The 15840-nt window shown below is 44.8% G+C and overlaps 1 protein-coding gene across 3 annotated transcripts; it reads left to right on the top strand.

Moving 5' to 3' along the window:
- The first annotated feature begins 337 nt into the window (after nucleotides 1-337).
- On the top strand, nucleotides 338-15083 carry LOC133970857 (choline transporter-like protein 2). Of its 3 annotated transcripts, none has more exons than XM_062407955.1 (22): nucleotides 338-489; nucleotides 7285-7333; nucleotides 7419-7492; nucleotides 7581-7665; nucleotides 8089-8173; nucleotides 8943-9056; nucleotides 9167-9227; nucleotides 9413-9536; nucleotides 9643-9726; nucleotides 9813-9925; nucleotides 10207-10338; nucleotides 10433-10532; nucleotides 10620-10712; nucleotides 10826-10910; nucleotides 11003-11265; nucleotides 11396-11490; nucleotides 11695-11798; nucleotides 11910-11983; nucleotides 12070-12140; nucleotides 12222-12310; nucleotides 12403-12487; nucleotides 14313-15083. In XM_062407955.1, exons 1-22 carry the CDS (start codon nucleotides 462-464, stop codon nucleotides 14417-14419), a joined length of 2115 nt encoding a protein of 704 aa, XP_062263939.1. In that variant the 5' UTR covers nucleotides 338-461; the 3' UTR covers nucleotides 14420-15083. The 3 variants fall into 3 exon arrangements, with proteins under 3 accessions (XP_062263939.1, XP_062263941.1, XP_062263938.1); XM_062407957.1 differs by lacking the exons at nucleotides 338-489; nucleotides 14313-15083 and adding exons at nucleotides 4580-4819; nucleotides 12975-14306; XM_062407954.1 differs by lacking the exon at nucleotides 338-489 and adding an exon at nucleotides 4588-4819.
- The last annotated feature ends 757 nt before the right edge of the window (nucleotides 15084-15840 follow it).

Genomic DNA, 15840 nt, shown 5'->3' with positions numbered 1-15840 from the left:
TTTTAGCTCTTTGATGAGTGTATTTTTTATTTTATTTCAATTTCATTTTCGCTCTGAGGAGTTTATTTATATTTATTTTAATCTTAATTTAATTTTAAAATTAATTATAGCTCTGTGAGGAGTTGATTTTCCACTTTCGCTTTTATTATTATTATTATTATTATTATTATTATTATTATTATTATTATTATCTTGTATATCAGTTAACGGGAACAGTAGCCCCTCCGCCCTCCCTCGCTGATTGGCTCAGCCTGTTGTCAGTGTCGCGGCGCGGCGCTGTGATTGGTCGGCTCCCCGCTCGGGAGGGCTCCTCTCTTTTAACTCAGGAGGTTGAGGATCGGACTCCTCCTCGGGGTGTGAGTCGGACTGAAGCCCAGCACGGAGCCTGAACCCCGGCTCGCAGACTATGCTGTAGCCACGAGAGCAGCTTTGGGTCCCGAGGGAAACTCTGTGTAAAAACCATGGAGCTGGAGGAGAAAGCGAAATATGGTAACTGACTGAAACTTCACTTTTCACAGACACCAGGAGTTCAACAACAGCAAAGTTAGCGTCTGTTCTGTTTCCAGCGTTTCTCTCATGTCTGTGGCTTCGTATTCTGCTTGGATGTGATCTGCTGGTCTCACTGGTGAGTGTCCACCCTCAGTGGACTCGTCTCATGCTGGGACCAGTCAACATGGTGGCTTGTTGTGTCCCAGTTTGTCTGCAGCTTGACCAGTTGCTGCCACATTCCTCAGACTGGTATGGAGATCATGCCCAGCTATGTATAGAGCTGCAGTTATTAGAGAATACCTCCATCCTGTGTGTGTAGCTGTTTATTAGAAAATACCTCCAGCATGTGAGGAGGGTCTCATAATAGAAATATACTTCAATTTACACATAATCTAATTTTCACTGAAAGGGCAATCCTTTTCTGAATCTGTATCGTTCAGTGCAGTGTCTATTTATTTGTTTATTTAATAATTCCACACAAACATCATTTGTTTTCTCTCATTTCTTCAGCATCTCTTGATACCACATCGTCATTTTTGGGAATATCCTTCATATCACACACAATCTTCATTTCATTTGAAGCGTGATCCCTTCCTTCTGTGTCTGTGCCTTCAGTTGTGTTGTTGCTGCTCGTTGTGGGTGTAATTACGCCCTCTGTCCCCCTCGTAAATGTGTGTTCATAGTGACACACCCTGGTGGAGACGTGCTGCTCCTTCCTCAGCTGCCCCCTCTTTGCCTGGGAAGTGCATTGAATCAAGATAAATCCGGCAATAAATGATTCACACTGAGAGACAAAGCATGTCGTCGGAGCGCCTTCACACCTTGAAGACCTCGTTGTGGGTCAAAACAACAATGCTCATATCTGTGTTTGGTCCTTTTCTGCAGTAACGTGTTGTGCATTACAATGTGGACATGTCCTGAGTCTGTCCCGGGATGAGACCTTGACTGTCTGCTGGTTTTCATTATGGAGCTTTAACAAAGTGTTTCCCTCCTCTTCCTCTTCTCTGCCTCCCACACCAGGACTAAACATTACAAACCCTCCACCAGAGGAGTTACAGTCGAGTGTTTGCTTGCTTTGTAACAGGCAGAATACAGTTTGACTCATTAGGGAGACACTCAGGAGCCGTCCACGAGAAGATGGTGGGGACTCGGCTGCACATCAGAAATCACCACGAGCAAAGAGCCTCGGGAAACAGCAAGTGTATTTTGAGAGTCTGGGCGAAACCAGCTAAAAAAAGAAGGCAAAGGCAGAAACCTTCACGGAGCCGAGGGGGAGCACTTCAGAGGAGAGTGGAGGCTCTGCCCCAGTTTCACATGTTGGAGTAATTTCAGGCTGCGATAAATGAAGAGAACCTCAATGAGAGGATGTGAGGCCGCCGTGCAGCCCGGCCCTGGTGCAGGTCGGGCGTAATTAGAAGCCATTTTTAGGAGAGTGGTTTGAAACCAGATCCCGAGTCTCTCTGGCCCTTTTTCCTTCATCCGTGTTCCAGCTTCATTTGCAGATTTTCCTTCCTCGCTTCAGTTACTGTACTGAGTCGTGTTTACGCACAAATCTGCTCTCCATCGGTGCAGCCAATGCGTTTCCACTGAGATGTGCTGTGTGCCCAGGCAAACCCAAACAGGATCATGTGACCCTGCTAACCGTCTGTGGTCGTGCCAACTTGCCTGCGGAGGGAAAAACAAAGGGCGTGTTCACACCAGTGCGATTCTGATTGGTTATTAAGGTCAAGGGAAATGAGGGTGGACGGAGAAGAAGAAGAAGAGAAGTCGTGGAGTCAGGACCACCCCAGAGATCTGTCCTCTGTTTCTACCACTTTGCTCTTCTGATGATCTCATTCTGTCTCAATTCATCTGGATTAGATCTGGATTAGATCTGGATTAGTTCTGGATTAGATCTGCGTCTGACTTCTCGCTCCAGAGATCAGGAGATGATTCTTTGAGTGGGAGCAGGAGAGAGGAGGTCACAGATCCAGTTTGGATAAAGTTGTGTGGAAAATGATGCAACTTCAGAAGTTCCAGAAAGAAACGATTTCCTTGTTCAAAATGTTCCAAACTCTGTTCACAGTAAAGTTGAACATCTCACTGTGGATGTTGAAAACAACTTTCATAGATTCTTGTTTGATTCAAGTTGTTTCCTTTGTTGCACTTGACACTATAAATAGACGTGAACTGAGAGACTCCACACCCTCTTACTGTAATGAAAGACATGGGAGGGAAGGCAGCAGCTGTAAACTGTAGATATCAGACACTTGGACTCGGGGTCATGATATTTTTAATAGCGTGGTGCTTTTCAGAGTTTGCTTCTGGCCTCTGAACGGATGTGATGAACCTAAACAGGAAGGGAATCTTGTTATTCTCCTTGAAGGCCGTCGATCCATCAGTGACATGGATTTGAATATTTTTAACAGCAGCAAGAGCCAAGGATGTTCTGATGCTGATACCAGCTTTTAAAATATCTGTCTGGTATCAGCGTGTTCTCAAATGTATTGGTCAATAACCAGGTCTTTTTAAGTATAGTAAAGATTTTAGAGCATTAGCCAGAGTTTCCAAAAATATCAGCAATTTGGCAAAAAGTCAAATTTCTTCATATCTGAGTCACATTGCAAAAACCAGATTATGAAACTTACACGTTGACCTTTTTCACAATAGCAGACATTTTGACTTTATGTGTGTTTCCATGAACCATCACCTCCTCTCCAACACTTCTCCCAGTAGATCCGATTGTCTGTGGTGGTCTGGCTGCTCTGTGGTGGTCTGGTTGTTCTGTGGTGGTCTGACTGCTCTGTGGTGGTTCACTGGTTTCAGCTGAGATCCTGTTGGGAGCTTCTAACAGATTCAAACTGTTGCTCTGTGTCACTCTCACGTCTGACTCTCTGGAGCGTCCAGGGAAACATTTACATGATGTAAAGCATCAGCGACAGATCCACAGAAGATAGATCAAATGTTGGACTGAACACAAAGGAGCTTTCATCAGGGTGTGATATTTAGCTAGATGGAGCAGGGATGCTTATGTAGGTCAGTGAAGAACCCATTAAATGTGGATTTGTATTTTATATCATTGATTTCTCAGAAAAGAACTCGTAGATCTCGACTGTTATTTATGTGTTCGGGCAGTTTGGTGCTGATCCAAATAAAAAAGCTGATCTAGTGAGTTTGAATGTGGTTTCATGAGGAGACGTTTGGAAGTTTCCTCTCTCTGAGCTGTGATGTGATGTCGTTGCCGTCCAACAAAAACAAATTCCCCAGAAACTAGTCACGTCTTCTCTGTGAAAAACCTTTTTGTTTAGGAAATTACTACCATAGCAATATACTCCTGAGGGGAATTGGTCCATGAATCAGTAACATTGGCCATGAAACGAGAATAAAATGGATGGAAACCTTCAGTTTTTCCGACGGGGTTTTCCGAATCTTGGGGGACAAGAGGGACAGAAATTGGCATCTCCAGCATCTCCAGCCTCTGTAGAGTCTTTGTTGAAATTTGAATTCACTGGAAATACTGGGATTAGCCTTTGGCTGTTCACTACAGAAAGAACTGGGAGCTGGAAAGTTGTTTTATCTGCTCCAAGGTCTCAGTGCAATACAGCCATGTCCCCACAAGATGGGAGAAACCGCTCTGAGGTGAGGAGACCTGCTGGGATCCTGTTTCCTCTGCTCCACAAGGAAGTTTGATTGCAATTAGTCAACACAGCGCACACTCGTTATTTTTAACCCTGATGGTTGGAGGTGTCACTTCCTGCAGGTGATGACATCTGTAGCATCGAACATCCTGCACACCTGAATCTAATCTGTCCTCCTCCATGACACACACCTACACACACATCACCAGGAGAGAGAGAAGTCCTGCTTGTTTTCCCCAAACACATGTTTTAGATAACAGCTACACAACTTCCTCGTACACAACAGCAGTCCCACCCTCTGTCCTCAGAGTCCACGTCTCTCTCTCCCTGCAGATCACTTCGCTCTCCGGGTTTTAGACGGACACTGAAGCTGAAAACCTCTGGGGAGCGTCGGGGGGGGGGGCAGTGGGAGATGCACAGGTGGAGCACAGATTGTAAAGAGGCAGTAGTTTCAGAGTAAAGGCAGAAAGGGGGGGGGGAGTCTGAGGTGGAGCTTTGCCGCCCTGGGCTCACAGCTATTCACTGACAGGTTGGACTGGTTTCTCCTCCTCAATACCAGTGTCTCTGGTGGCTCTGCCTCATTTGAACCAGCTCACAGGGAGGAAGCAGAGCAGAGGGGAAGTGGCTGTAAAGGGTTCTCTGTGCATTTCAACGTTTTGGACCAGGAAGGAGTTTCACCATGCCTGAGGAAGAGGAATATTTTGGAAAGAATGGTAACAACTCTTTTTATTTAATATTTTTATATAGATTTGCATTTGTTTTCTCATCCATAGTCACATGGAAAGGCTCAATCTTCAGACTTCTCTGTGTATGAACCTGTGTGTTAAGGTGTGTGTGTGTTGTGAGTGAAACTGGAGCAGCAGCAGTATCAGCATGTGAACACTGAGGTGGGAATGGGTGTGTGTGTTTGTGCGCACTGAGCCTCTTATTGTGCAGGTGTGTTAACGCAGTGAGCTGCTTTTATCAGTGTTTGTTCACATGTCTCTGAGTTGTGTGTTGATCCTGACTCAGCAGGCGAGCAAACCTTTTCTTCTGAAGGTAGAAACGCTTCAGTCGGCCGGACACCAGCTCCTGCAGCTGCTGCACACCAGTGAACAAGGCCTCAGTCCCCCCCCCCCTGTAACTGATTGGTTTGGACTTGTGAAAATTAATCTCAAGTTTATATCTAATCAGTTAAAGCCATGTCTTGTCACAGACACTGAGCTGTACACGTGAAAAACAAAGCTCGTGCTCTGTGACCTCTGAGAGCTCCTCCACTAAACGCTTGCCACAGCATTATCCCGCTCGCCACATCCATAATTAATATGCAAAGACGCCACAGAGAACATCAGAGTCCCGTATAGATGCTTCCGGTTTGGGAAGTTGATTTCTGCAGCAGCGTTCAGAATCACTGTGCTAAGGATGAGACACAGGAGGAGTCAGGATCCAATGAGGAATACAAGATGGTGGTTAATGGTTTGAGGTTCTCACCCCCTGTCTGTCTGTCTGTCTCTCTGCTGGTTGGTGCGTTTGATTTAAAGCAGGATTACACAACAACCCCTGAACAGACTTCCATGAGATGTGGTGCAAGGATGTGTTGTGAGTCAGGGAGGAACTCTTTGGGCTTTTGGGGCTGATCCAGGATTTTATTTCACTTTCTTTAACATCATGTTTTTCAGAATTTACACAGATTTCCGAGGGAGTAATTCATGAATCATGGATGGAGAAAAATCAGACATTTAAGGGACTGGAATCAATTAGTGTGTTTGAAATTTTGTGTAGTTTGGGAAGTGTCGTCGCCAGGCACTAAATTTGACCTCGCCTCCGGCGATTGGACAAGCGTGTTTGTTGATCCAGGATTTGAGAAGGAATAATTAGACACTTATACATGAAGTTCTGGAAATTGAACATTTATTGTATTCAATGAAATACCTACAGAGAGTCTCTGGGGTTCTACCGGACACGTCACCAGGTTCACTGGATCATGTCGAGAAGAAGCTCCCCCACATCCTAAGTCCACAGTATATATAATCAGACACAGGGTGCAGCACAGAGGCGGGTCTTTTTCTTTGAGAGAATTCAGTTATTGGCCAGATGTATACTGTTTCCACAAAGTGCAGTTTTTTTGCAAGCACATCACTTTCAACTGACCAGGTGTCCCACTACTGCGGCCTTGGCCAACAGGGAGCCTGCTACATCAGAGAGAGACAGATTAGACAGAGAGGAGGATTTCATATCTTTTTCTCACCACGTTTCATGAAACACCTCTTTGTATTAATTCTGGCATGACCTCTCTCTTTCCTGAGAACCTGTGCTTGTTGTGCAAACCCTGCGTCTGAGTCAAAAAGATAGACATCATCCCAAGAAAAGAAACAGTTGTAGCATAAGCATTATTGATATCTAGATTATACAGCTAATATTTATTCACAGGATATAGGTAAAATATAGTCACAAGATACAAAGAAACATAGATATCTCAACAGAAGTCGGGCGCCTTATTGGACGTATACTATTGTAGTTTTCTGTATAACATTATTTTTAGTCTAAAGTGGAGCCTTTTAATCTGTCTAGCGTTTGTTTGCTTGGCTTTCATAGCTGCAGGATGAATTTTGCATAGAAAACTAGAACTGGGCTTCCTGCCTCAGACACACTGAGCTCAGATAACCTGCTGCAAACTTTACTGTATCCATGATCCTGATGATCAGAACTCCCAGTGACACCATGGTAGGTCCTGAGAACAGCAACCCAATTCAAGCAGTGGATGTTTTGAGTTTGTACTTTATGAAATTGAAGGAAGCCTTGTTATTTCAAACTAATATAGTGATCTTCACAACAACAAAAACATGTAAGTTGGCTCATTTTCAGTGACTGTTTTTGGCATAAAACTCCAAATCCTGACATAATAAAATGAATTCCATAAATAACTCCCGCCCCTCTAGTGGCGGTGGATGTTGTTTTGGATTTGTCTGCTGTTTGGCTCAGTCACCAGAGAGGAATTTGTCCGGTTGCCAGGCGTCTCTGCCTGAAGGGAGAAGTCCTCTAGCAGGAGAATGGGAGGAAAAGAGGGGGGGTTCTGAACCTTAAATCCTCCGCTCTCTAAAAACTGGAGCGTGGGTTGAAGGTGCATCTTTTAAAGATGTTTTTCAGGAGTCAGGGCTCTAAGGCTGCACTGACTCATAACTTATTTCTCTTGATGCAGGGGAGCCGAGGAAGTTCGACCCGTCCTTCAAGGGTCCAACCCACAACAGGTGAGACAGAGATGTGATTTCCAACCCTCTGGTTATTAGAGCGTGAACATGAACACAGAACCCAAACGTCTGCTTCCCCTTTCAGAGGCTGCACAGACATCGTGTGCTGCATCCTCTTCAGCATCGCCATCCTGGGTTATGTCGCGGTGGGAATACTCGGTAAGGAAACCCACCTTTTAAAAAGAAAAGAGATTTGAACACACAGAACCTTTTGATGACCTTTGACTTTATTCTGTCGGGCCACCAGCCTGGTCGCAGGGGGATCCCAGGAAGGTGATCTACCCCACGGACAGTCGAGGCCAGTTCTGTGGGCAGGCCGGCACCAAGCTTGAGTGAGTTGCTTTCCATTTATAGGTCTGACTAAGCCTGGTGCTCTCATGGACATTTTCTTCTTTGAGAACACACACACACACACACACACACACACACGGTACATTAAAGTTTAAACTGCAAATCCATCTACATTAAAACACATCATACAATTCCAGTCCACCATGTTTTATTCACCAAACGGTTTCATCCGTCTCTCCTTCGTCAGGGTCGATACAAACCACTGCTGAGTCCATTCTTCTCACTTGTGTGATGTTTGTATCACCATTGTGTGTTTTGTCGTAGAAAGAGAAAGATGATGATGAACATGTGTTGTTGATTCACCAGTAACAAACACAAACTCCCCCCGAATGGAGGCAAGATGGCACAAACATGCCGATGCAGCCTGGGAGAACTTCATGTCTGTTTTTCTCTCTGTCGAACAGAAACAAGCGAGACTTGTTCTACTTCAACATCATGAAGTGTGCCAGCCCCATGGTGCTGCTGGAGTTCCAGTGTCCCACCACACAGGTGTGAGCTCCACTCCCTTTCCACTCGTGTGATCTTCTCTGCTCATGTTATATTCCACATCAATGCCATGAATGTTTTTTAGTTACGAGGGGGGATTCTTAAAAAGAAGTAAATCATTTTCTAATTACCTTCACTGCCTCCTACATCTACGTCTGGTTATGTTTATCTGTTAAATTATTCATGAACATGGGGAAAAGCATGTTTATCGATAAATGATTCGAAAATGTCGAGTGCTCGCAGGTGAAGTTTAAGTTTATGTGTCTTATACAGTGTTTCCCATTAAATACCAAGACTGTGGCAGCCCCACATACTTGAATCAGTCCTGTCACAGTTTCATATTGAACCCACTTGACACTTGACCTAGTAACAGCAGAGCTCTCTAACCTGGTGTTATTTGCAGCAAACGTTTTTCACACTTGAATTCTGGAGACGCCCGCTAACAGGAAGTGATGCAAAGTGTGTAACAGTGCTTGTAATATTGGGACACAAAATGGACATCACTCATATCTGTTATCTCAATCCACAACCTGCTTTATCTTTGAGCACTGTGGTAGAACGGTGTCCATCGGGCAGCACCGTGTGTTTCAGTCTGATCCCCCGACTGTTTTAAGTTCACCTTCTCAGCTGGAACAGAAAACCTGCTTTTAATTAGAATGTTTTCATGGAAGTGGTTTTTGTTTTCTTCCTGTTTCACAAAGAGTGTTGGCATTTGTTCTCACTGCTGCGTTTATCATCTGAACTCACGACCACTGATTTCTCCCCCGTTCAGATGTGTGTGGAGAAGTGTCCTGAAAAGTTCATGACCTTAGTCAAAGCCTACACCAACAGTAAGGACTTTGAGTACTACAAGACCTTCTGCCAGGAGGGCGTCACGAACACAATGGTGAGTTTGAATCTGTGTCACTGAATCGTTTAGTTCAAACCTGGAAGCTTCTTTCCTTCTGTCTCTCTTCCCTCACTTTCATTTGATCATCCACGTGTACTGTTCTTCAGGGTGTTCCAGAGATCCTCCGGTTGGACCTCTGTCCTGCCATGCTGATGCCCAGCAAGCCCTGTGAGTGACCCATCATCTAAAGCTTATGATTGAACAAGAAAAGTCAAATAACATTTAATATAAACAGCAGGTTGAGATTAAATAAGAGTATAGGAGGATGTTGTGTACATCCGGGGAACTGCTGTGGATCTGTACTCGACCAGTGTCTCCATGAAAAGCTGTAACTTCTCCCACTTGTGCTCCAGTCACACGCAGGTGTTTCCCAGCCCTGGGTAAGAAGGGGGGGGTGATAACTGTGGGAAACAACTCCAAGTTTGACGATGGAAGTGGGAAAATTCTAGATGCCAAGGACCTGCTGGACGGAGTCAAGTGAGTCCATCTCTGCAGCTTTCACCTTTTCAGACCTTCTATTTTACAAATATCACTTTGGAGTTTCCCAGAGCTCTAGCTGATGATCACAGGAATCTCTCTGCAGGAACGCCACCGTGGTTATTGAGGCTCGTCAGGTGGTCATGAAGATCTTTGAGGATTACACCAAGTCCTGGTACTGGATTCTCATGTAAGACGCTCACTTTGATCCAGTTGATTGAACACATGCTGGTTTCACCGCCCCCCTTTAATGCCCTCCTCTCTCTCTCTCTCCAGAGGCTTGGTTATAGCCATGGTCCTCAGCCTGATCTTCATCATCCTCCTGCGCTACCTGGCCGGGATCATGGTGTGGGTCATAATTGTGCTGGTGATACTGGTGATAGGATACGGTAAGATCTCATGTCATGCTCAGGGAACCTGTTCCAAAAAAAGGTGATCCAGCAAACCTTCCCACTTGAGAATGCTGAGAGTAAAGAAAGTCTCTGAAGTCTCTGTAAGAGTTTCCACTTCAACTAATCCTCAACCTGCACATTTAAGAGCTGTGGGAGGAAGCCAGAGAACCTGGAGAAAACCCAGAACAAGCTAAATCCACACAGAAAGACCTCAGGGCTGAACTGGCAACCTTATCATAACAGTTTTTAAAAACCCAATATCTCTGTCTGGTGCTCAGGTATCTTCCACTGCTCCATGGAGTACGTTCACCTGAAGGGAGGGCCCGGTGCTAACGTGACTCTCCAGGATCTGGGCTTCCAGATGGACTTCACCGTGTACCTGCAGATCAGACAGACCTGGCTGGCCTTCGGTCAGTGCACAGTTCACATTTCATACACACTCACATGTTGCTGTAAAATGAAGACATGTACATGATCCGTCCCTCTGTCGTTCTGCTGCTTCAGTCATTATCCTGGCCATCGTGGAGGTCATCATCATCCTGCTGCTCATCTTCCTCAGGAAAAGGATCCTCATCGCCATCGCGCTCATCAAAGAAGCCAGCAGGTCAGATAGAGGATTCATTTTCTGTTTTTTATTATGTTGTGTGTGTGTTTGTGTGCGTGACCACCAGTGACACTGTTGTGTTTACAGAGCCATTGGTCACGTGATGTGTTCCCTCTTCTACCCGCTCTTCACCTTCCTCCTCCTGGCCATCGTCATCGCCTACTGGGCCGTCACTGCTGTGTATCCTTCCACGTCCCAGTCGGTCTCATCAGGAGGAATCTAGAGTTTTGATAGACGTTTGTATTTGTTGTTGAAATGTTCCCGTGATCGTGATCCTTGACAGAACCCATCAGTTTCCTGTCGACCTCAAACGAGCCCATCTACAAAGTTTTCAACGAGACGGCGTGTGACCACTCCAGGACAGTTTGTGAGCCGGCTGTAAGTTTCTAATCTTAATGATTTATTTCCGTGCACATTTATCTTATTTAAATCTCCTGTGTAAACAATCTCTCTCCGTCCAACCTGCTCAGAACTACTCCACCAGTACGATGAAGGCCCAGTGTCCTGACTCCCAGTGCCTCTTTGCGTTTTACGGCGGGGAGACGGTTTACCACAAGTACCTGATCGTCCTTCAGTTCTACAACGTCTTCCTCTTCTTCTGGTGCGCCAACTTCGTCATCGGCCTGGGACAGATGACGCTGGCCGGAGCCTTCTCCTCGTGCTACTGGGCGTCCGTGAAGCCCGACGACATGCCAGCGTTCCCAGTGTTCTCCTCCCTGGGGAGATCTCTCAGGTGTGTGTGGAGGAAGCTGTGGTTCACTTATCTTTCTTTGTTTATCTTTATAGTCTTTCTTCCTGTCATTATGTATTCATTCTTTGTGTCTTTTCTTTCTTTCGGTCTTTTGTTTATTTCTTCGTTTCAGGTATCACACTGGAAGCCTGGCGTTCGGCTCTCTCATTCTCTCCATCGTTCAGATCATCAGGGTTTTCCTGGAGTACCTGGACCACAAGCTCAAAGGTGTTTCACTTTCCTGGATCAACAATAATTAATCAAAACACAAAAGCTTTAGTGTTATTGCACCATGTTTCCCTCTTGTGGTTTATTTATTGTAGAGTAACTTTCTCTTTACTTCTTTATATATATATATATGTGTTTGGTTATAACTTTGAAAACGTGTCTCCCCTGTTTGTTAAACGCTGTCTTATCTCTGAATCATCACAGGAACTCACAATAAGTTCACTAAGTTCCTGTTGTGCTGTCTGAAGTGCTGCTTCTGGTGTCTGGAGAAATGCATCAAGTTCCTCAACAGAAATGCCTACATCATGGTGCGTGTGTGTGTTTATCGTTATTTCATTGAACTCCGCCCCCTTCATAAAAACTGGGTTGTTCTCAATGTGGAAACATATTCAGATGTAATGAGTCCATTTCGCCTCTAGGTGGCGATTTACGGGAAAAACTTCTGTGCCTCAGCCAAAGATGCCTTCTTCCTCCTCATGAGGAACATGATCAGGTGAGGGGTTAATAAGTTTACACCAAACTAATTTAATGTGTGCAACAATCTCATTGTGTTTAATCTGTGTTCCTTGAATGTTCCAGGGTGGCTGTCTTAGACAAAGTGACAGACTTCCTCCTGTTTTTGGGCAAACTGCTCATCGTTGGACTCGTGGGTGAGTTTGATTTGTTTCCTCCTCGTTCCTCCTGCTGACTGGAGGAGGAGCCGTTGTCTGATGAGAGCTTTGCTTCCTCAGGGGTCTTCGCCTTCTTCTTCTTCTCTGGGAGAGTGAGGGCCTTCGATGACACAGCACCCAATCTCCACTATTACTGGGTGCCCATCCTGGTGAGTCACTGTTCTATTGGAACTGTAGATTCCAGTTGTTCCAGTGTTGTTTTGGTTCTGATGCGTGTTCCTTCGGTTCTTGTCCTCCTCAGACTGTGGTGGTCGGCTCGTACCTCATCGCCAACGGCTTCTTCAGCGTGTACGCCATGTGTGTGGACACTCTGTTCCTCTGTTTCTGTGAGTAGCCCCCCCCCCCCACACCCCTCAGCAGCTCTAAAACACATAAGAACCGACATGTCAGACGAGCTGTGTAGAAGAAAGGAACAGATCAGTCACTGATGGAAGTGTAATGATGACTCAGAGCTTCTCTCACTTCATGAATCCTCACTCTGCTTTCGGTGATGGGCTGTTTCTAATTTCCAAACATTGCATGCCTTAGGTTTCTCAGAGTTTCTTAATAACAGCCTGTGGCTTCACAGTGAGTGAACCTGGAAGCTGCTGCTGCTCCGTTTCCAGCTGAATCTGTGTGAAATCTAAAGTGCTTATCTTTGCCTTTGCTTGCTCACTTTTTGACTTTCTCTCTCTTTTTGTCTCGCCTTTCCCTTTTCTCACTTCCCACAATTCACCTCCCTTTCCCTCGCCCCCCCCCCCCATCCCTTTTTATTCACTAACCTTCTGTTCCACCCATTAACACGTACAAACACACACACTCTTGCACGATAAGGTGAAGACCTGGAGCGCAATGACGGCTCAGCCGCGAGGCCTTATTACATGTCCTCGACCCTTCACGAGATTCTGTGGAAGACGAAGGCCGAGGACCCGTCCTCGTCTTCGTCTCTGCGACGAGACGAAGAAGACGACCAGACGACAGAGCAGCGCAGTAGAGAGGAGGACGCTGCGTCTTAGAGGAGGTTCTCGTAGGAGGACTGATTACTGAAAACCCGACATAGTTAGAGGAGCCGGTGCTTTGTTGTTGCCTAATGGGGAAATTCTAAATGTTGCACTAAACCCAGTCCTCCCATTGAGGCAGGTTGTGGTGAGGCTACAGAAGACGATGCCTTAAAGTGGCCGGGTTCATTCACAACTGACTGGTTCCCTTTAACTTGACTGTCCTTCAACACAAGGAAACGTTGGACATGAGATGTTATGAATATTGTTTTTCCTGATTGACTCTTCACTAGTCTCCAGACAGCATTTGTCCAATCAGAGCTTAGCAAACGTAACCAGGAGCTGCAGGTCTGTCAGCAAAATGTTGGAATGATTTTCAAAGTTTGAAAAAGAAGAAACTTGAAGCCACAGAGACGTCTGGAGTTTAGCGACTGGTCAATCGGCCGTGAAGCATGTCTCCTGAACTGAGCTCTTTGAAGTGTACATGTGATTATTACTCATTCTCAAGCTGCTGCATGGTGGAAGTGATGAAGTGATGGTTTCCTACTGGACGTGATTAACTGGATTAGAACCTTTCTCCTGTTGTCAGACTGTTGTTGGTTCGTGGTCGTTTTGAATGCGACGGACAAACTGCTTCACTGAATAACTCTTATTTCTAAACCTTCCACTGCCGCCGGCCAAACGGAAACTTGAAGCCGTTCATGTGCCTCAGTTGTTGAAGTTTGTCTGTTTGTACTTTAGTGTTTATGGACACAGAAGAAAAGACGTGATCATCAGTGCTAATCCTCAAAATGCTGTTCTATCGATGCACTTTAACTCCTGTTCACATGCGTATATCTGTACGAGAGAAGATCTTTTTAAAGCTGCTTGTTTTTATTGTAAATCTTTGTAGATTTTTATGTTTCAAATGCACAAAACAGGATTTTAACTTAAATAGATGCACGTTGGCGACAAATGTCCGGATTGAATTCACAGTTATTGCCTTTTTTTTCTACTGAAGCCAATTAAATGTCCTCTGACTTCCTCAGGTTTACTGGTATGAGTATTTCATATATTACATGTATATTTCAAAAATCTGCAGAACACAAAATACGGTGCTTCAGAGTTTGAAATGGAAAAACTGTGTCTGTGATAAACGTTCACTTAATGGTGTTTCTGTTTGAACTGGTTCCAGTGGAGGACCTGGAGAGGAACGACGGCAGCCCAGAGCGGCCATTCCTGATGCCCGAGAGCCTCCGCAAGGTCCTGAACAAGAAGAACAAGACGCAGCCGGCGGAGTAGAGCGCCCCCTGGGACAGCGTGGGCCTCAAGCTGACTGTGGTGACTCAGTGGGGACAGCAGGTTGGACGAGAGTCGGTCCCCAGGACGCCTGCAGGGGGACAAATCACATGTGTCATCCAGTTACTTTTGTTTTTATACCAAATGTGCTTCAGTCCAACGTGTGGCGACTCGCCTGGATCTAAAAACGGGTTCTCATCCCTCGTATTGTGGGTTTTTAATATTATGGAGCAAAGGTAATATCCCCAAAAACATTTTAAGTGTGTTGTAAATTTAAAAAAATCAAATATATGGTTTAATATGAGTGTTTTATTTTTAATATTTGCACGTTTCATATACAAGTAAGGTTATCTATTAAAGTCAAAGCTTTAATCACAGCTTTATTTCCTTTTTATAATGTGTAATCTTATGCAATATTTGAATAACTAACTTTATTGTTACCAAAGCCATTACGCTGCCAGTCAGGCATATCGTCGTCGAAGCCTTTTCTACATTCATACACTTTAATGTATCTGATGATGATGCTGTGCAAGTTGTTTTTTATTAGCAACCATATGGAGAGATTTATAGAAAGGAAGAAAAAGCAAATGTATTTTTACTAATATTTGTGGAGTTGGATTGAGAGTTTTTGGAATAAAACAGTTTTGTACATATTTGTGAGAAACTATGAGTTGTGTCTTTTCTCTTTTGTCCTGAAACCAACAAAAAGTCTGTGTGTTTAAATTTAACACAAAGTAGAAATGGATTGGAGGAAATCAAATCTGTTTAATTTCAGCATGTAAAATAATGTTTTCATACATTGATCACAGATGTTCTCTGTCGTCAACATTACACATTTGTCAGTTGGAAGCACTTTTAACATTCAGAGCCACACACACACACACACACACTAATTCCCCTCTTTGTCTCTGTGACCCACTTTTTAACACTCAACCATAGTGTTGTGGCTGCTGTTCTACTTGTGACCACGAGGTGGCGCACAGCAGCTGAACCAGTTCCCAGTCAGTTCAGAAGCTGCTGTAATTCTGTGTTTATGAAGTGTCACCTGACGCCTGCAGGACAGTTATCATGTTTCATATCATCAACTTGTGGGCGTCGCTGTCTCTGACTCTGTCAAACAGATCAGGTGGACACTCTGGGAGCTTCAGTGTCCCCTGAAGATAGACAACTGAATCCTGACTGTAGGGAGACAAAGCTGGTTCCACTCAGAAACCTACAAAACCACCGACACTCTGAGTAAATGTTGCCTGATGAGTTCATTTCCTATTTCCTACTAGTTAAGACTACTGCCACAAATCCTATGAAGTACTCGTACTGTGTACTTTTTGCGTAACCCTCGGTCAAAAGGACAAAACCTTTCTAATCCAGAGATGACACTGAGACTCCTGCGGTGGTGAAGCCGTGGTCCCACTGCCCCCTAACAT

Source organism: Platichthys flesus, chromosome 16 (assembly GCF_949316205.1).
Source record: "Platichthys flesus chromosome 16, fPlaFle2.1, whole genome shotgun sequence".
Taxonomy (NCBI): Eukaryota; Metazoa; Chordata; class Actinopteri; order Pleuronectiformes; family Pleuronectidae; genus Platichthys; species Platichthys flesus.
Note: the sequence above shows the minus strand (reverse complement) of the source record. Positions and strands in the feature narration are given on the sequence as shown.